Source organism: Pinus tabuliformis, chromosome Q (assembly GCF_031772625.1).
Source record: "Pinus tabuliformis cultivar Carrire ecotype Pingquan chromosome Q, CPIR1, whole genome shotgun sequence".
NCBI classification, from domain to species: Eukaryota; Viridiplantae; Streptophyta; class Pinopsida; order Pinales; family Pinaceae; genus Pinus; species Pinus tabuliformis.
Genome location: NC_142296.1, coordinates 435,787,909 through 435,802,732, shown reverse-complemented (window position 1 = coordinate 435,802,732; position 14,824 = coordinate 435,787,909). Strand labels below are relative to the sequence as shown.

At 38.8% G+C, this 14,824-nt stretch overlaps 1 protein-coding gene across 2 annotated transcripts in view; it reads left to right on the top strand.

Moving 5' to 3' along the window:
- Window positions 1-299: 299 nt before the first annotated feature.
- ACS12 (1-amino-cyclopropane-1-carboxylate synthase 12) overlaps window positions 300-14,824 on the top strand; it is a 31,395-nt gene continuing 16,870 nt past the window's right edge. Inside the window, exons 1-2 of one of the 2 annotated variants that reach the window (XM_089384633.1) lie at window positions 306-932; window positions 1,474-1,611. In XM_089384633.1, the coding sequence (XP_089240759.1) occupies window positions 498-932; window positions 1,474-1,611 (573 nt within the window). In that variant the 5' untranslated portion in view covers window positions 306-497. Of the gene's footprint in view, window positions 933-1,473; window positions 1,612-14,824 lie in introns of both variants that reach the window. The other variant, XM_089384634.1, reaches the window with a different exon arrangement.

Sequence of the window (14,824 nt, the reverse complement as noted above, 5' to 3'; positions counted from 1 at the left end):
AATTTGTAAAGTTAAATCCCTTCGAGACTTTCCTCAAAACACTTTGCAACCTTGAGAATTCACAATTTGAAATCCACTCATATCCTTCATAACTTCAACCCTTTGAATGGTAGCTTCCATCGGTGAGGAAGGCTGTCACTCACATATTACTGAACTCAGGAAAAAATGCTTTTTGGTTCTTCTCACTCAACGTGAGTTATAAGAAAACGTTAGAGGACCTCTAACATCGTTACCACAAATTAAAGGTGGAAGTTGGAGCAAATAGGTGTATACTTTTACTCATTGTTACTATTGTTCCTTTCGTGGGCATTGGAGATTCTGAGAGGCGGAGTCACAATCGAGGAATAAAACAAAGATGGAAGATTCTGCACGGACAGCTCAAGGGACTTGGCTGAGCTAAACAAACATAAACAAAATCTGTTGGAAGAGGAGGAGAGTAATTGAAGTACATGGAGAGGCGGGCCTGGGTTTGAGTGAGATTGGGAGGGACTGATTCAATGACCCATGACAACAGCACCCATAGCCGCAGCGGCAGAAGCAGAATTGAAGAAGATAGACAGAGGGAGGAGGACAGAGCAAGAGGCCCAGGAACAGGGGCAGTCATGAGGGTAATTGTCCCATTACAAGGCGTCGTGCAAGGGCGTGGAGGGGTCGTTTTGGGATCAGTCATACCCTGTGCCCTCTTCTACTTCCTTCAGCTCTACCTCAAGCGCCATCGCTCTGAGAGAGCCCCTCGTGAGGAAGTTCCTCCCCCGCCTCGTAGGCCCTCCAGAAGCCCCCGGAAGCCTGCCTTGGTCTCTTCAAGGGCTCTCCATGTGATCGAGGACGAAAATTCCCCTTACTACAGGGGTTGGCAGGCATACAAGGAGAATCCCTATGATGCCGAACACAACCCGGATGGTATTATTCAAATGGGTTTGGCCGAAAATCAGGTGGGTATTCATTGTTTGGGGCAGTGGCTCTTTGTAAATCGGATGGGGTTTGTTGATATAATCCTTCGAAAATCGGATGGGTTTTCATTATTTCAATTGCACTTGTGAAAAAATTACAGAGGTGTCACTTTTGTAGAGATTAGTCCTTCAGTAGGGATGATTATTATGGATAGAAATACTAAACGAAGAAGAAGTTTGTTATTTGGGGAGTAATCCAGTTAGATGGGTTTTCGTTCTCTGCACAGTAATCCTTGAAAACTGAGATGGCTGTTCGGAATTTTGGGTATTAGACTTTTGCAGACGTGATTGGTAGCTTCAGTGTACATGTTGAACCCGTTAAAAAATCTAGTTGGTGTCCATTGGATTTAATAGTAATTCATGGAAAGTCAGATGGATTACCCTGTGTTTGGTTTCTGATTTATTTGCACATGCATCATTGGATTCTCGATTCATTTGTTTTGTTATTTGGTAGCTTGGATGAAGAGCTTTGGTCGCTTATATGGTTTTTTTGTCTTCTGTTCTCTGTGCATTGTTAGAGCAGTTATCATTGGATCTAATTGAAGGTTGGCTCAAGTCTCATCCAGAGGTGTCATCATGGGAAGGGATCAGTGATATGCCTTTGAGCTTAAGAGGAATTGCAGGCCATCAAGATTATTATGGAATGCCAATCTTGAGATCTGTATGTCTTGTTCTGTATTCTTTGTACTATATGATTATATTATGCGAACAATTCTTTTGTTTTAGATATGTTGAGTTGCAATCTCTTCTCTCTCTTAGCATTTTAACTTTTAAGTATAGTAAAGGATGATAATGATACACAATTTTGATTCACAATCAGCCCAAGTTTCTGATTGCAATAAAGGCCCATATTTTCTTCTTTTGCTTCACCCGCCCCATAACCGTGTCCTTATCCTTGAGAGATGTTGTATGTGCATTGGTAGGATGGTGGACATTGTACTTGTGCTCGGTATTTGGTTTCTTGTCAAGAAATACATGTTAACTGTCAGACTGGACTCATGTCATTTAAAGAGGATGGGTAGAGTAATGCGGAAATGTGGTGACAAAATTGCGAAAGCCCTTGCGTTTTTTTAAGTCTTTTGAACTCACTTAGTAATTGATATGTTCAACTGCAAAACAGTTGTGCCCCTGTATATAAATATATATAACGGGTATCTCAGGTCAATTTATTGTTTAGCCATTTGGTCAAATCACCCACAATTATATTTTACCAGTGTAGATTCATGTTAACCCTCGATCAGTCAAGTTCTTAAAGAGATCAAATACTTTGAACTGTAAATATTGTTATGCTGTAAATATTTTTATGCTTTCAGTTGATCTAGGCCGTTTGTAACTTTGTAGACTCACTCAAGTGAGTAGAATTCAGATACAAGATATTATTGCAAAATACCATTTCTATGGTTTTTCTATCTACGTCTAAATCTGGTATCTCTCCTTTTATTTCTTTATATAGCAGTTTTTATATTAGGTGTATATACATGGAGATATTTTCATTTTCATTTGGCTAACATATGGTAGTACTATTATTAGTTTTACAAGTATTATATATATTTTTATGAAGTCGACATATGATGATTGAAGTGTTACCCCACGTATGTGATGACATCTCTATCATACTGGGATGTAAATCTAGCGCCTTTTGGCAACCAATTAAATTCGCTGGGGTTAGTGATATTTAGAGTGAAGATTGCTGGTAGAAGAACCTGAACACAACAGATCCAAGTAAGTGGGACTGTTAAGGAGCCATAAAAAGGGCAAGAAGAGGTATTTTGTTTAGGAAGAAACATACAACATCGTACATTGCAGAAGTGGTGGTTGAAAATGTGTATGGCCTATAGGCTATATCAATCGATTGATGAAAATATTGGAGCAGTTGGAGTAGAGATATGACCAGCATAAATCCCTTTTAACTCCAGATCTATCAAGCGCCAAAAGGGATCAAATCCCTTGAGGTGTAAACCTTAATTAGTATGTAAAACTATAAGAAAGGTTTGCACCTCAAAGAGATTTGATCCCTCCCGAAACTGAATAGATCCTGAATGAAGATGGGTCTATACTAATTTATTTTGTTACAATGATTTCTTTTTATAGTTGGCTATTCAATTTTTACTGAAATCATTTTTTTAGATTTAGTTTGTTAACATTACAGCCTTGTCAAATGGTTGTAGAGCACCTAAATACTCTCTATGCAATACCTCAGATACATCATATCAAATTCATTGACTACAAACCGCACAGAGAAACAAGAAAACAACCAGTGAGAATCTCATGGTCAGTGATGCCTTTGAGCATTGTTATTATTACTTTTTTGTTTTGTTTTGTTTTATAAAATGTTATCGTTGACCAACATATGGGGATAGATGTTACAATCTGACAATTTCTTCAATACTGGGCTATTAGTATAGATTTATTTTGTAATTGTATTATGCTTGCCAGCATAAATATTATATTCCAGTAATCATAAATACAATTACAAAATTATATATATATATATAATTTTATTTTAATTTAATTTAATTTAATTGTGAGCATATATTTTTTATGTTAATTAATATTTTTGGACTGATGTGTTACAGACATGGCACTTCTCACCCACCTGGGCTGTAGAAAGTGCCTTTTGGCGCAGATATGAATGGGTACACCTGGCATTATCTCTACACTTGGGCTTTTTTCTAGTCTATATAGGTGAATAGTTCTCTAGAGCAAGGCATCATTAAATAGTCATTGAATAAATATATCTCCTACTTTTATAGGTTCCCAGGTATAAAGGATTATCCCTTCTATTTGGTGGTAGAGTGTCCCCATTTGTCTTCTCAGGATAGGTGGTGTATGATCCATCACTTGGAAACAGTGTGCTTCTCCCGGTATTCATGATATTTTGGGCCATTTTCTAAATAAAGAGGTTATTTACTGAATATTCGTTGTTTTATGTTATATTTAGGCATATTCTTTTGTACACTCTGTAATTGTGCAATTTGTATCATCAAAAGTGGTATTTGAGTAGGGCTGATCTCAGATTGGTGCTTCATGGAGTACATCATTTCCTGCAACTATAAATTCTTATGTAAAGATCCAATTCTAGTGTGACTGGACTCATTGAAAAACAATATGTCGTTCTTTTACAGGTAAAAATTTTAGAGGAATTGGCACAAAGTTTTAGGAGTTACAGTCCATACAAAGTTGTCATAATGCAATCACAAAGTGTTGATTTTGTAGCTTCCGAAGGTCTTCTGCATAGGCTTGTGTCTAGCATGTATGAGAAAAAGTTTTTTTATGTGGTTGTTCGAGAAGAGCAATTACTGTGATTTCTTTCCCAAATCTAAATTATGAAAAACACATTATTAATCAATTGATTAATGTTGGCTAATTGAGCGTATTTCTAAGGATAAATATTTAATTATTTAAGTGACTTAGATCAAATTTTATCCATTGATCTAAGCGGGTTAAGTTTTAATCCTAACTCTTTATCACTTTGGAAATTGAGGGTTAAGGATTTAATCCTAACTCTTTATCACTTTGGAAATTGAAGGTTAAGGATTTTGCTCAATTTGAAATTATCACTTTGGAAATTGAGGGTTAATGATTTTGCTCAATTTGAAATTATAAAAAGAACCTATGGGAGAGGATGAAGACACACTATTGGATTGTTGACGAAGCGATTTTCTCATTAGTGAGAGATTCGAGTGACTGAGGAGAAAGATAAAAAGTGTGCAGCAGATATTTGGAAGCAGAATTGTGAGGGGGCCAAGAATCCTAAAGGCGGCTGAGATTGGGAGGAAAAAGAGGGGCCAAAATTTGTACAGGCTGAAACTGGGAAAGGAGGCCGAGAATTCTAGCAGGCCGCATGGAGGACAGGAGAAGCTGAAACTGTAGTAAAGTGGGGCCGAAATTCTTCCAGCTAATTTCAGGGGCCGAATTCTTCCTTCTTCCTTGGGTCGAAGATTTTAGGGCCTGTTCCAGCTTATAATATTGCTGCATTTTCTGTGTAATTTCTCTGCTGGTTTAGCCCCTAAATTTTCGAGATTTTAATATAAAGTGAAGGGAGATTTATTGGGCTGAGTTTTGCTGTCTTGTGGTGATTTCCTATTTATTTTTCTGCCGCAAATTTACTCTTTAAAAGTGAGAATACTAGTGTGTTTTTTGCGTTAAAATGAATTTCTGGGTACAAATAATTGTGAAAACTAAAAAATAGATCAGATCTGGTGTCAAAAATTCAACAGAAAGAATGGTAGTAAAACAGTATGCCATCTTTCTTTAATGCTGTCCCAAAGATCGGTTAAAAACAGTAGGTCATCTTCTATTGCACACAACTACAATTTTTGATTGGAAGATCCAAATGAGGTGATTCAAAAGATGTTGGAAAGAGGAAAAAAGCTAGAATAGTTATTCAAAAATTCAGGTCAGTTTGGGTGGTGGTTGTGGAGTCCAGACTCCAGGGATATTCAGATTTCAAGGCTCTGAAAAACCTTTATTTTTCCAAGAATTCTAACAACTTATGATACAATATTGATAAGTTTTAGTTCAGAATCCATCTTGCGGTGGGATCTGGGGCATTTTGCAGGAGACACAAATATTTATATTGTCAAAAATTTTTCTGCGTTAGATTTACATTAGCATAAGACACATCAATTGTAAGCTGAGTTCAGATCCTAGCACCTGCTTTTCAAGAACATATGGAACTACCATTTTTGTGGAGATAAAGATGAAATTGATCCTAGTGGATGGTTGTGTATGTTAAAACAAAATTGTTATAAACAGTTCTCAATATGGCAATACTTTGATGGTGAAGCTCATAAATGGTGGTCTAGTCTTAATAAAGCCAAATGGGCAAAAGTATATGGGAAAGAATTTGAAGTAGTGTTTCCATAATCCAAATAGATGGATAAAGGAGACAAAAACTGATGAACAACCTGGAAAAGATCACGAGGAGAGTATGCAGAAAATTGAAAATGAATGATAGAAGGTAAAGACAAATTCGAGTGAGAACTTGCAAAAAAATATGATAAGATATCAAAGTTGTAGAACATTAATCAAATTTTTGTTAAGGAAGTTAAGAAAGAAGGACATGTAAACAAACTAAATAAGGATGAGATGAGTCGAAGGAAGAATTTGCAAGGAGAGACAACGAAATGGACAAGTTGCAAAATTATAATTAACCCCTTAACAAAGTTAAGAATATCAGATAACATCAACACGAGGCAAAATCGAAGATCATAGATAAAGTTGCTGGTGTATAATTAATGTGCACATTATTTAATTATTTGTAAACATCCAATAAATAAATTATGCACAGTAAATAACTCGTAATTATCCATAACTATTGGACTTATCAAGATCAAGTTTATCTCCATCCATTCTTTCATGGATGAATCCCAAGTTGAAGTAAACTTAACTTGGAAAATCTTCTAGTTGTGGCTTAGTGAACTAAAAATATATGAGCAGATTGCCTGCGAGTATTGACTTTTTAAGTAAAGAACTTGGGTCCTCTTTGTACACAAGAGAGTTGATTGAGTAATAATTGAGCTTTTTATTTGTTCTGTTGATGTTTTCTTTTTGAGGTTTTTACTACATATCCCGTGCAATTTGTTATTTGTGTTATGATCCCATGACCATATGCAATTTTGAACATGGTATCAGGGTGGCTTTATTAGAGTAAACTTTGATAATTGAATGGGCTAGATCATTGGTTTTGGCAAATTGGTCAGATAGGAACTTTTTAGATCCACACATGCTAGTGATTTTTGGGAAGTAATCTAATTGCTCGATAAAGTCCCAAGTGACCAAATTAGCCAAGAATACTTTTAATTTTACAAATAATAGACTCCAGATGTTCTAGATCTGTAGATCTGCTTATTTTCTCATCTACTTGGGGTTTGTATTTGTGTTGAATTTTTTTAAATTCTCGAAATTTCTTTAATTTTTTTTTAATTGTTTTATATAAACTTGGTTATTTCAATGAGTTTCTTTGGTTTTTTGGCAGGTTATTTTATGTTTTCAGCCACTCTTATTGGTTTTCCAGTGTCTCCCTTTTCCCTACACGTGCCTTTACCTTGTGGAGCTTTTGGATTTTTTATGACCCCTCCAACCCTTTATGATTGTTGCGAGCTTCTCTTTCCCCTTGTTGTCCTTACTCCTACCATCGACCTCTCTTATTTGTTGCCAACACTCTGCATTATCATAGGCCTTCTACATCACTGCCAATGCTACACCCTTGCTGTCGACCATCTCAACCCCATTGCCACTATAGACCCTTTGCTCCGACCTCGCAAATCCTCCCCATGGCCCCTATAACTCCTACTGCAACCTTCTTTTAATTAAATATTATGCGAAAACAAGAGACTGAGCAAGAAAGAAAATACAACACCACTGACACCATTATTTTTGGACAAATGTCCCTGGAAAAACCCAATGTGGGAAAACTGGTGCAACTGTTCTGACGGTTTTATTATTATGTAGTAGTAAATCTGAGTACAGTTCTTGGATGCTCAACTAGCAATTCGATACAAAGAGAAATTGGACAAAACAAATGATGAAGTGCTTTGACCCTGTCACTGGGAGAATTTGAGTCTGATCACGCTGAACTGGAGCCTTTGCGTACGCTCTGCGTAACCTCTGTGCAGAACTACGTCACTCCCACGTAGTTCCTGTGTCACCCCTGTTGGGTATCATGCTGCTCCTTCCTTGGACCCTCTGCTGGCTAGAAAATCCAAATCTCTGCCTCTCGGTCTCACACCCCGACTCTCGGCCACTGGAAGTTGATTTCCTTAGCAGGGATTCGATTTCCCTCTAAGGCCCGCGCTGCTACTGCGTCAGCTCTGTGTGGGCCAACCTCTGCCTCTCTCTGGACGTCGTTTTGCCTTCTCTCTGCCTTGTACTCTCTGACCCAGGAAAACTTCCTTCTTTCGGATACTCACTGCCCCTCACTGCAAGAAATCTACTCGATTAGAACTTCCTCCTGAGAGCTTCTCACTTCAGAAATTCGATCTCTTGATCTTGTGGTGTGTTTTCCAAATGACCCTCAAGATCCCTTAAATAATCTTTTGGTTGACATTCAACGACCTAGATTAAAAGCTAATCAATGGCTAAGATCATTTTAGCTTGATCCTCGTTTTCTTCTAGAAGTTACACCCACAATTAGATTAATACCCATTAATATTTTTAATTCCTAAGTTTAGACTTAGGGTCCCGTTAAAAAGTATTAATTATTTTAATAAAAATATCTCTAGGTGGAATCTCCCAAAACGCTTTCTGAGTTCTTTGGAATACATGTGCCCAAGCCTTCCCCGCAAATTTTTTTGGCCTAGAGGACATACGATGCTACCCCAAATCAACACTCCCTCTTAGCGAGGAATGTGCTCTAGCAATATACGCTCCTGCATACTGCTCTGATTCTAAAGCATCGTCCTCTGCGCCACTGATGTTTGACAAGTTGTACACCAATTATTGCATGCTGCTGTAACTGTACTGTTGCTGACATTGCCACTGTCAAAAATGCATCTGTACTACAACTCCCTCTTAGGTGCTGCATCTGTGCTGCTGCTAGCACTGCCACTACCAATTCCCACTGCACTACAAACTGTTGCTGCTACTCCATCAACAACGGAAAAACATCCAAAATTACTGAACTAATTGTGTTCAATATGATACCACGTGAATGCTGGAGCCTGATTGCTGCTAGTCTCTACACTGACCCTCTGAGTATACTGCGCTGCTACTGACCTCCGCTCTGTGCCATCTGCATTGCTATCAACTCTGCTCTGCCTTGCTCGGACTCTGGCGCTCTTAGCCACTGAAACTATCTCTTCGACATTCCTCGGCACCATCCGACACTAGTCCATCCTGCTACCACAAAACTGGGCTCTCGTAGCAAGGTATTGATCCAAGAGGTGGACTCCTCAAGGATCTTGCCCATTTGTAGCTTTTTCGAACTGTAGCTCTAAATCAGCCCACCTCCCTCCTGGAGGTATCTCGGCTATCATGGCGAACTCCTCCTCTTCAATCTTCAGGGGCGCAGTGTTCGGATTGTGCTTCTCATCCTTGTCCTTCTTCTTGAGAGGACACTAAGTAGCGTAGTGACCCATCTCACCACACCTGAAACACTTGATCTTCAAGACGTCTTTCTTACGTCTCTGCTGCTCCTGCTGTCCTTTCGATGCAAAGGCTGCATTATCCTCCTCCTCCTTGGGCTTCGACCCACTGCTGCTTCTTCTGTCAAGTTTGACCTTGACTAAGTCTCTCCTCAGCTCCTCTTGTTTTAGAGCTGCACACATCTCATCCCAATTAGACAATGTTGCTCTACCCACATCTCAACCCAATTCGACAATGCTGCTCTGCCCAGGGTACTCTGGACAAAGACTTACCACTCATCTGAGACAAAATTGAGGGCCAGCCTAACCAACTCTGAATCTTGAGGTGTATGCCCTACAGTAGACAATTCATCACGGGTCTCCTTAAGCTTCATGAGGAATGGATCCACACGCTCCCCCTTCTGCATCTAAGCAAATCTCAGCTTCTGCTCCAAGTACATCTTTCGCTGCTCGAAAGAACCTTGATATAGCATTACCAAGGCATCCCACATCTCCTTAGCAGTTCCTCTTCTAGCGACATGACGAACTACGTGATCCTTTACTCTGTCAAGGATCATCCTCTTGCCCTTCGCCATTTCTGATCTGTACTTCTTCAATGGATCTGCATCTGCAGGCACAACCACCACGCTGTTGACATATGTCTTGAGGGCATGCTCATCTAGAAGGAATGACATTCTAGCCTTCCAGATGACATAGTTGGATGCTCTATCCAACTTGTTTTGATTCCTCAAGCCACTGGTTGCCATTTCTGCCAAAAATATAAAATCGAATGACCTCCTCTCTCCTCTGTGTTGTTGCTAGGCTAGCCTACGCACTCTTTGCTGGAGTTAATAAAACTGCTGCCCCTTGTTGCTGCTCAACTCTAGAGAATTCAAATTCCTTGGCTAGGAATTCTCTGAGGAAGAAATTCCCTCAACTGTGCTTCTCCTCTTTCTTCTAACGATTTTTTGCCCAGTAGACTGCCTACAGAAAAATCTGCGTCCCACCAGCTCTCCTCACACTGAGGCTTCAGCGTTGCTTCCTCTGCCTCGACGAAAAATTCGATTTGGAGGCCCTTCTCTCCATCGACTTTCTTGGAGAGAGACTGCCTCGAAATTTCAGCCCTCTGGCTAAGAATTGCGCAAACCCTCTGGGGTTTCAAACTGCTGCCTCCTCAAGCTTTTCGATTTCCCTCTTCTGCTCAGCGCTAGATCTACCGACACTGCTCTTCTTATTCCACCCGCAACTCTGATACCGTGTGAAAATTCCTCAACCAGAATTCCAACTGCAACAAATTGATGTTACTTCTCCTACTTGTTAATCCATACAAGTTATTTACTGTGTTCTATGGTAAATATCGAAGTAAATACTACTGCAGCCTTCACTTAATTAAATATTATGCGGAAACAAGAGACTGAGCAAGAAAGAAAATACAACACAGATGGCACTGTTATTTTTGGACAAATGTCCCCGGAAAAACCCAATGCGAGAAAACTGGTGCAACAGTTCTGAGGGTTTTATTATTATGCAGTAGTAACTCTGAGTACAGTTCTTGGATGCTCAACTAGCAATTCGATACAGAGAGAAACTGTACAAAACGAATGATGAAGTGCTCTGACCTTGTCACTGGGAGAATCTGAGTCTGATCATGCTGAACTAGACCCTCTGCGCAAAATTACGTCTCTCCCACGCAGTTCCTGCGTCACCCTTGTTGGGTCTCATGTTGCTCCTTCTCTGGACCCTCTTTTGACTGGAAAATCCGATTCTTTGCCTCTCGATCTCACACCCCAACTATCGGCTACTGAAACTCGATTTCGTCAACAGGAATTCGATTTCCCTCTAAGGCCTGCACTGCCACTACGTCAGCTTTGCGTGGGCCAGTGTCTACCACTCTCTAGACGTCGCTCTGCCCTCTCTTTGCCTCGTACTCTCTGGTCTAGGAAAATTTCCTTCTTCCGGATATTCACTGCCCCTCACTGCAAGAAATCTACTCGATCAAAACTTCCTCCTGAGAACTTCTCACCTTAGAAATTCGATCTCTTGATCTCTCGGTGTGTTTTCCAACTGACCCTCAAGCTCCCTTAAATAATCTTCTCGTTGACATTCAACGACCTAGATTAAAAACTAATCAATGGCTAAGATCATTTTAGCTTGATCCTCGTCTTCTTCTAGAAGTTACATTCACAATTATATTAATACCCATTAATATTTTTAATTTCCTAAGTTTAGACTTAAGGTCCCGTTAAAAAATATCAATTATTTTAATAAAATTGTCTCTAGGTGGAATTTTCCAAAATGTTTTTTGGGTTCTTTGGAAGACGTGCCCAAATCTCCCTGCAAAATTTGAGGCCTAGAGCACATCCGATGCTACCCCAAATCAACATTTCCATGTGGCATTTCAGCCCCCACTCCAGCGATTCACACTCAAGTTTGAAGGGAAATTTCAAATTGTGATAACTTCACCGTTTGGACTTGAATTTTGGCTTTCTTTTAGAGTGTCTTTTTAAGTCCTCTACATAGTGGCATAGGTGTTTTCAATTTATTTTTCTATATGATACAGGTGAAGTTATTTTTTAAAGAGATATTTAGGGCTTATCCTTGTTTTTGCAGCTTTTCGGGTGCATAACTTCCTCATACAGACTTGGTTTTGAGTCTCATTTTTTTTTGAGATCTGTGTAGTGGCACAGTTTATTTTAGCTAATTGTGCATTTTGATTTCTCATCTTGCAAAATGGTTGCTACTAACTCTCATGTGGTTTGGTTAACAAGGACCAATTATTATTCTTGGAAATCCTACATAGAGAATCTTCATAAGTAAATGTTTGTATCAACTCACACTTGGGATAGATCCGACACCAATGGATATTGAGAAACATGCAAAATGGTTAAATCACAATGATGAAGCAAGAGGCATTATTTGCTTGTTCATCTTCAAAGTTTTGAATTTTCATATTCAGTTCTTTGACACACCGTAGGAAGCATGGTAGATGTTTGAGAAACTCTTTGGGAAATCTTGTTGCTTAGGTAGCTGTTGGGTGTTGGAGGGGGGGGGAGGGGGTGGGGATTCTTTTCAAAGGTACCCATAGGCTCATCAATAAATCTACACAACAACTCTAGACAACAAACTCTCACACAATCAGCTCTCTCTGTTTGCACTAGTGCCTTTCCAGTTTCAGGGGGTGTCCCTTGGGGGTTGTGTGCTGTTGTTAAACAAACTAATTTGTATAACAAATCAATTGATTGGCACATAAAAAACCATGCCCTTGAGATGCCCAAAACTAGTCAAGAGCAAGGGTAAATTCCCAAGTAAGATGGTTGGATGAGATTTCTTAGCCAAATTACAACAGTTAATGGAATAATGAAATAAAATGGACATAGGAAACTAAGGAAGTGCATAGGAAGCAAACCAAATCACTCCAATACAACTAAATGGCTATTTAACCAAGACATTCCAATAGCCATAGACATAGTATGTTATTCAAGAGATCGAATCACATAATGATGACAAACACATGACAGGCTGCAATAGGTCCAATGGTACGCAGTGATGGAAGCAGTTTGTCAGATCCAGAAGGTGGGAATCTGCTGCTGCAATCTGCTTAAAAATAATCTAACCCCCTCCCTAACATACTCCAACGATGCATGCAGGAGGGAAAGATCCAATTATCTGTAAGGTGATTTGCCTGTCTTATATATCCTCTGAAAAAATCCTTGTTGACCACTACGTGTCAACTACCCATAGCAGTACACCCCCTTTTTTCGAAAAAGGGATAACACCTGATCAACGTGTTCGTGCCATTCGACTATCATCATCGGCCCGATCATATTATGTTGTAAGCTCAGTATGCATGTATAAATTGTAAATAATCTTAGCAGATTTGTATCATGTATGTAATTGTTTAGGTAAACCTAATTTTCTAGTGATGATCTACATTCCGGAAGGTTTTTTGTTTCACCGATCCATGATTGGCAGAGTTTTCCTTCAGACTAACCCCAAAGTCGGAATGGATTTTGTCATTAGAATCTTAGGGGAGTCCTAGTGTGCTAAATCGAGTCTATGTAAAAGTGATTTGGGAATAATCCTAACTATTTGGTTAGATTATTACAAATCGCTTGATCTGCTAAATTATATTTGCGTCACAGAACTGGGTGGTCTATGAGGGTCTATGTCAAATGGGTTTTCCCCCTTGAGATGTAAAAATGTAAAAAATCATGATGTAAAATGTCTTGAGGGTTAGAAAAATAATTAAACCCCTCATAAGTCCTAGGTCCTAGGTGATTTTTCCAAAGGCTAAGTTCGAGGGTCCCTTAAAAAAAAATATATATATATATATATATATATATAATAATAATAAATAATAATAATAATAATAAATAATAAATAACATAAAATAAAATAAAATAAAAATAAATAAATAAAAAAAAAAAAATAAAAAAATAATAATAAGTCAAGTTTTGAGGAAATAAATGCAAAATTTTATTTTTTTAATATATTAAAATGCATTTAAAATTTCGACGGACGAGATTAAAAGAGATTTTGATTCTCATCGACGGTCGAGATCACTTTGACATGGATCACTCGAACTAGACGTTGGGAAATTTTTCTTTAAATAGGGTGTTAGGGGTCATTTGAGATAATTCGATCTGAGAGTCGTGTGCTAAAGAAAGCTCTCTTGTAATCATTTTTCATGTGCAAATAAAGAAAGACTTTGGGGTTGAAATCTTGTTGGTGTTACTCTTCCGGAAATGTTGTAAGATGTTTTATTTCTGTGCATGATTTTAATTTCAGCCACTGATGATAGCTTTATGAAGAGTGATTTAAACACATGTATTTTTTTTAGTCGCTAGGGTTTGAATGGTAGTTAAATTTTTGAATATGATGGTAGGTATCTCCATTAGATCTGGATTTTAGTATTGTTTTCTTCCTCTTTGTTAATGGTTGAATTACGCTGTGTAGGAAATCCTTGATTTTGGGTTTACCGGGCGTTCGGGGAAGTTCTCGGCTGAACTAGCCAACTCCCAGATTTTATTTTTTGAAGAGCCCAACTGGTTTTGATCCCGGGCTTATCATTAGAATTTTTGTTGCGGATGCATGAACGGTTTTTTGAAGCACCTCATATCAAACTTAAAATTTTGAAAATATTTCTGTGGTATACTAACAAATCTGGCTATTTAGAGCTTTCAAACTGTGAATACTATAATTATTTAGTTAGGGTTTTTAAGGTTTCATTATTGGATATTTTGTTTTTGGGCATTTTTGCAAGTACAGATCTTGAAGTTTTTTCGGGGTTTTCATTAGAGAAATCTGAATGCAGGGTGATTAAAAATTTACTGGAGGTTTTTTGATCCATCTTTCACTGCTGCTTAGGGTTTCATTTTCACAGAAAATTTTTCGATTTTTTTTTTTAAAGGGAATAATCATTGTTGGGACAGGGCTTTCATCATCGTCTCGCAGGAAATTTTTTAACTGCTCAGCGTGCTTTTGCCTCCACGCGAGCTGCTCCACATTTGATTTCCCTCATCTGTGGATCCTCCAGCCTCCTCAATGCAGCGTTCAACGCTGCCTATTTCCCCCAGCTGCCTACCCGTCCATCTACGTAGCCTTCTCTAGCGTCATCTCTCCCTTTGCGTAAATCCCTTTCCTTCCAGCCATCGATCTACCCTTGACGTCTCCATAGCTGCTTCGTCCTGCAGCCCTTCCTCCATCTACGCAAATCTCCTTCTGCCATTGCCATTCCTCTGCGTGCTGCCTCCTCCTTGCTGCGTGTAATTCCGCTGCCTATACGCAGCTCTTAAGCCAACATCCTCA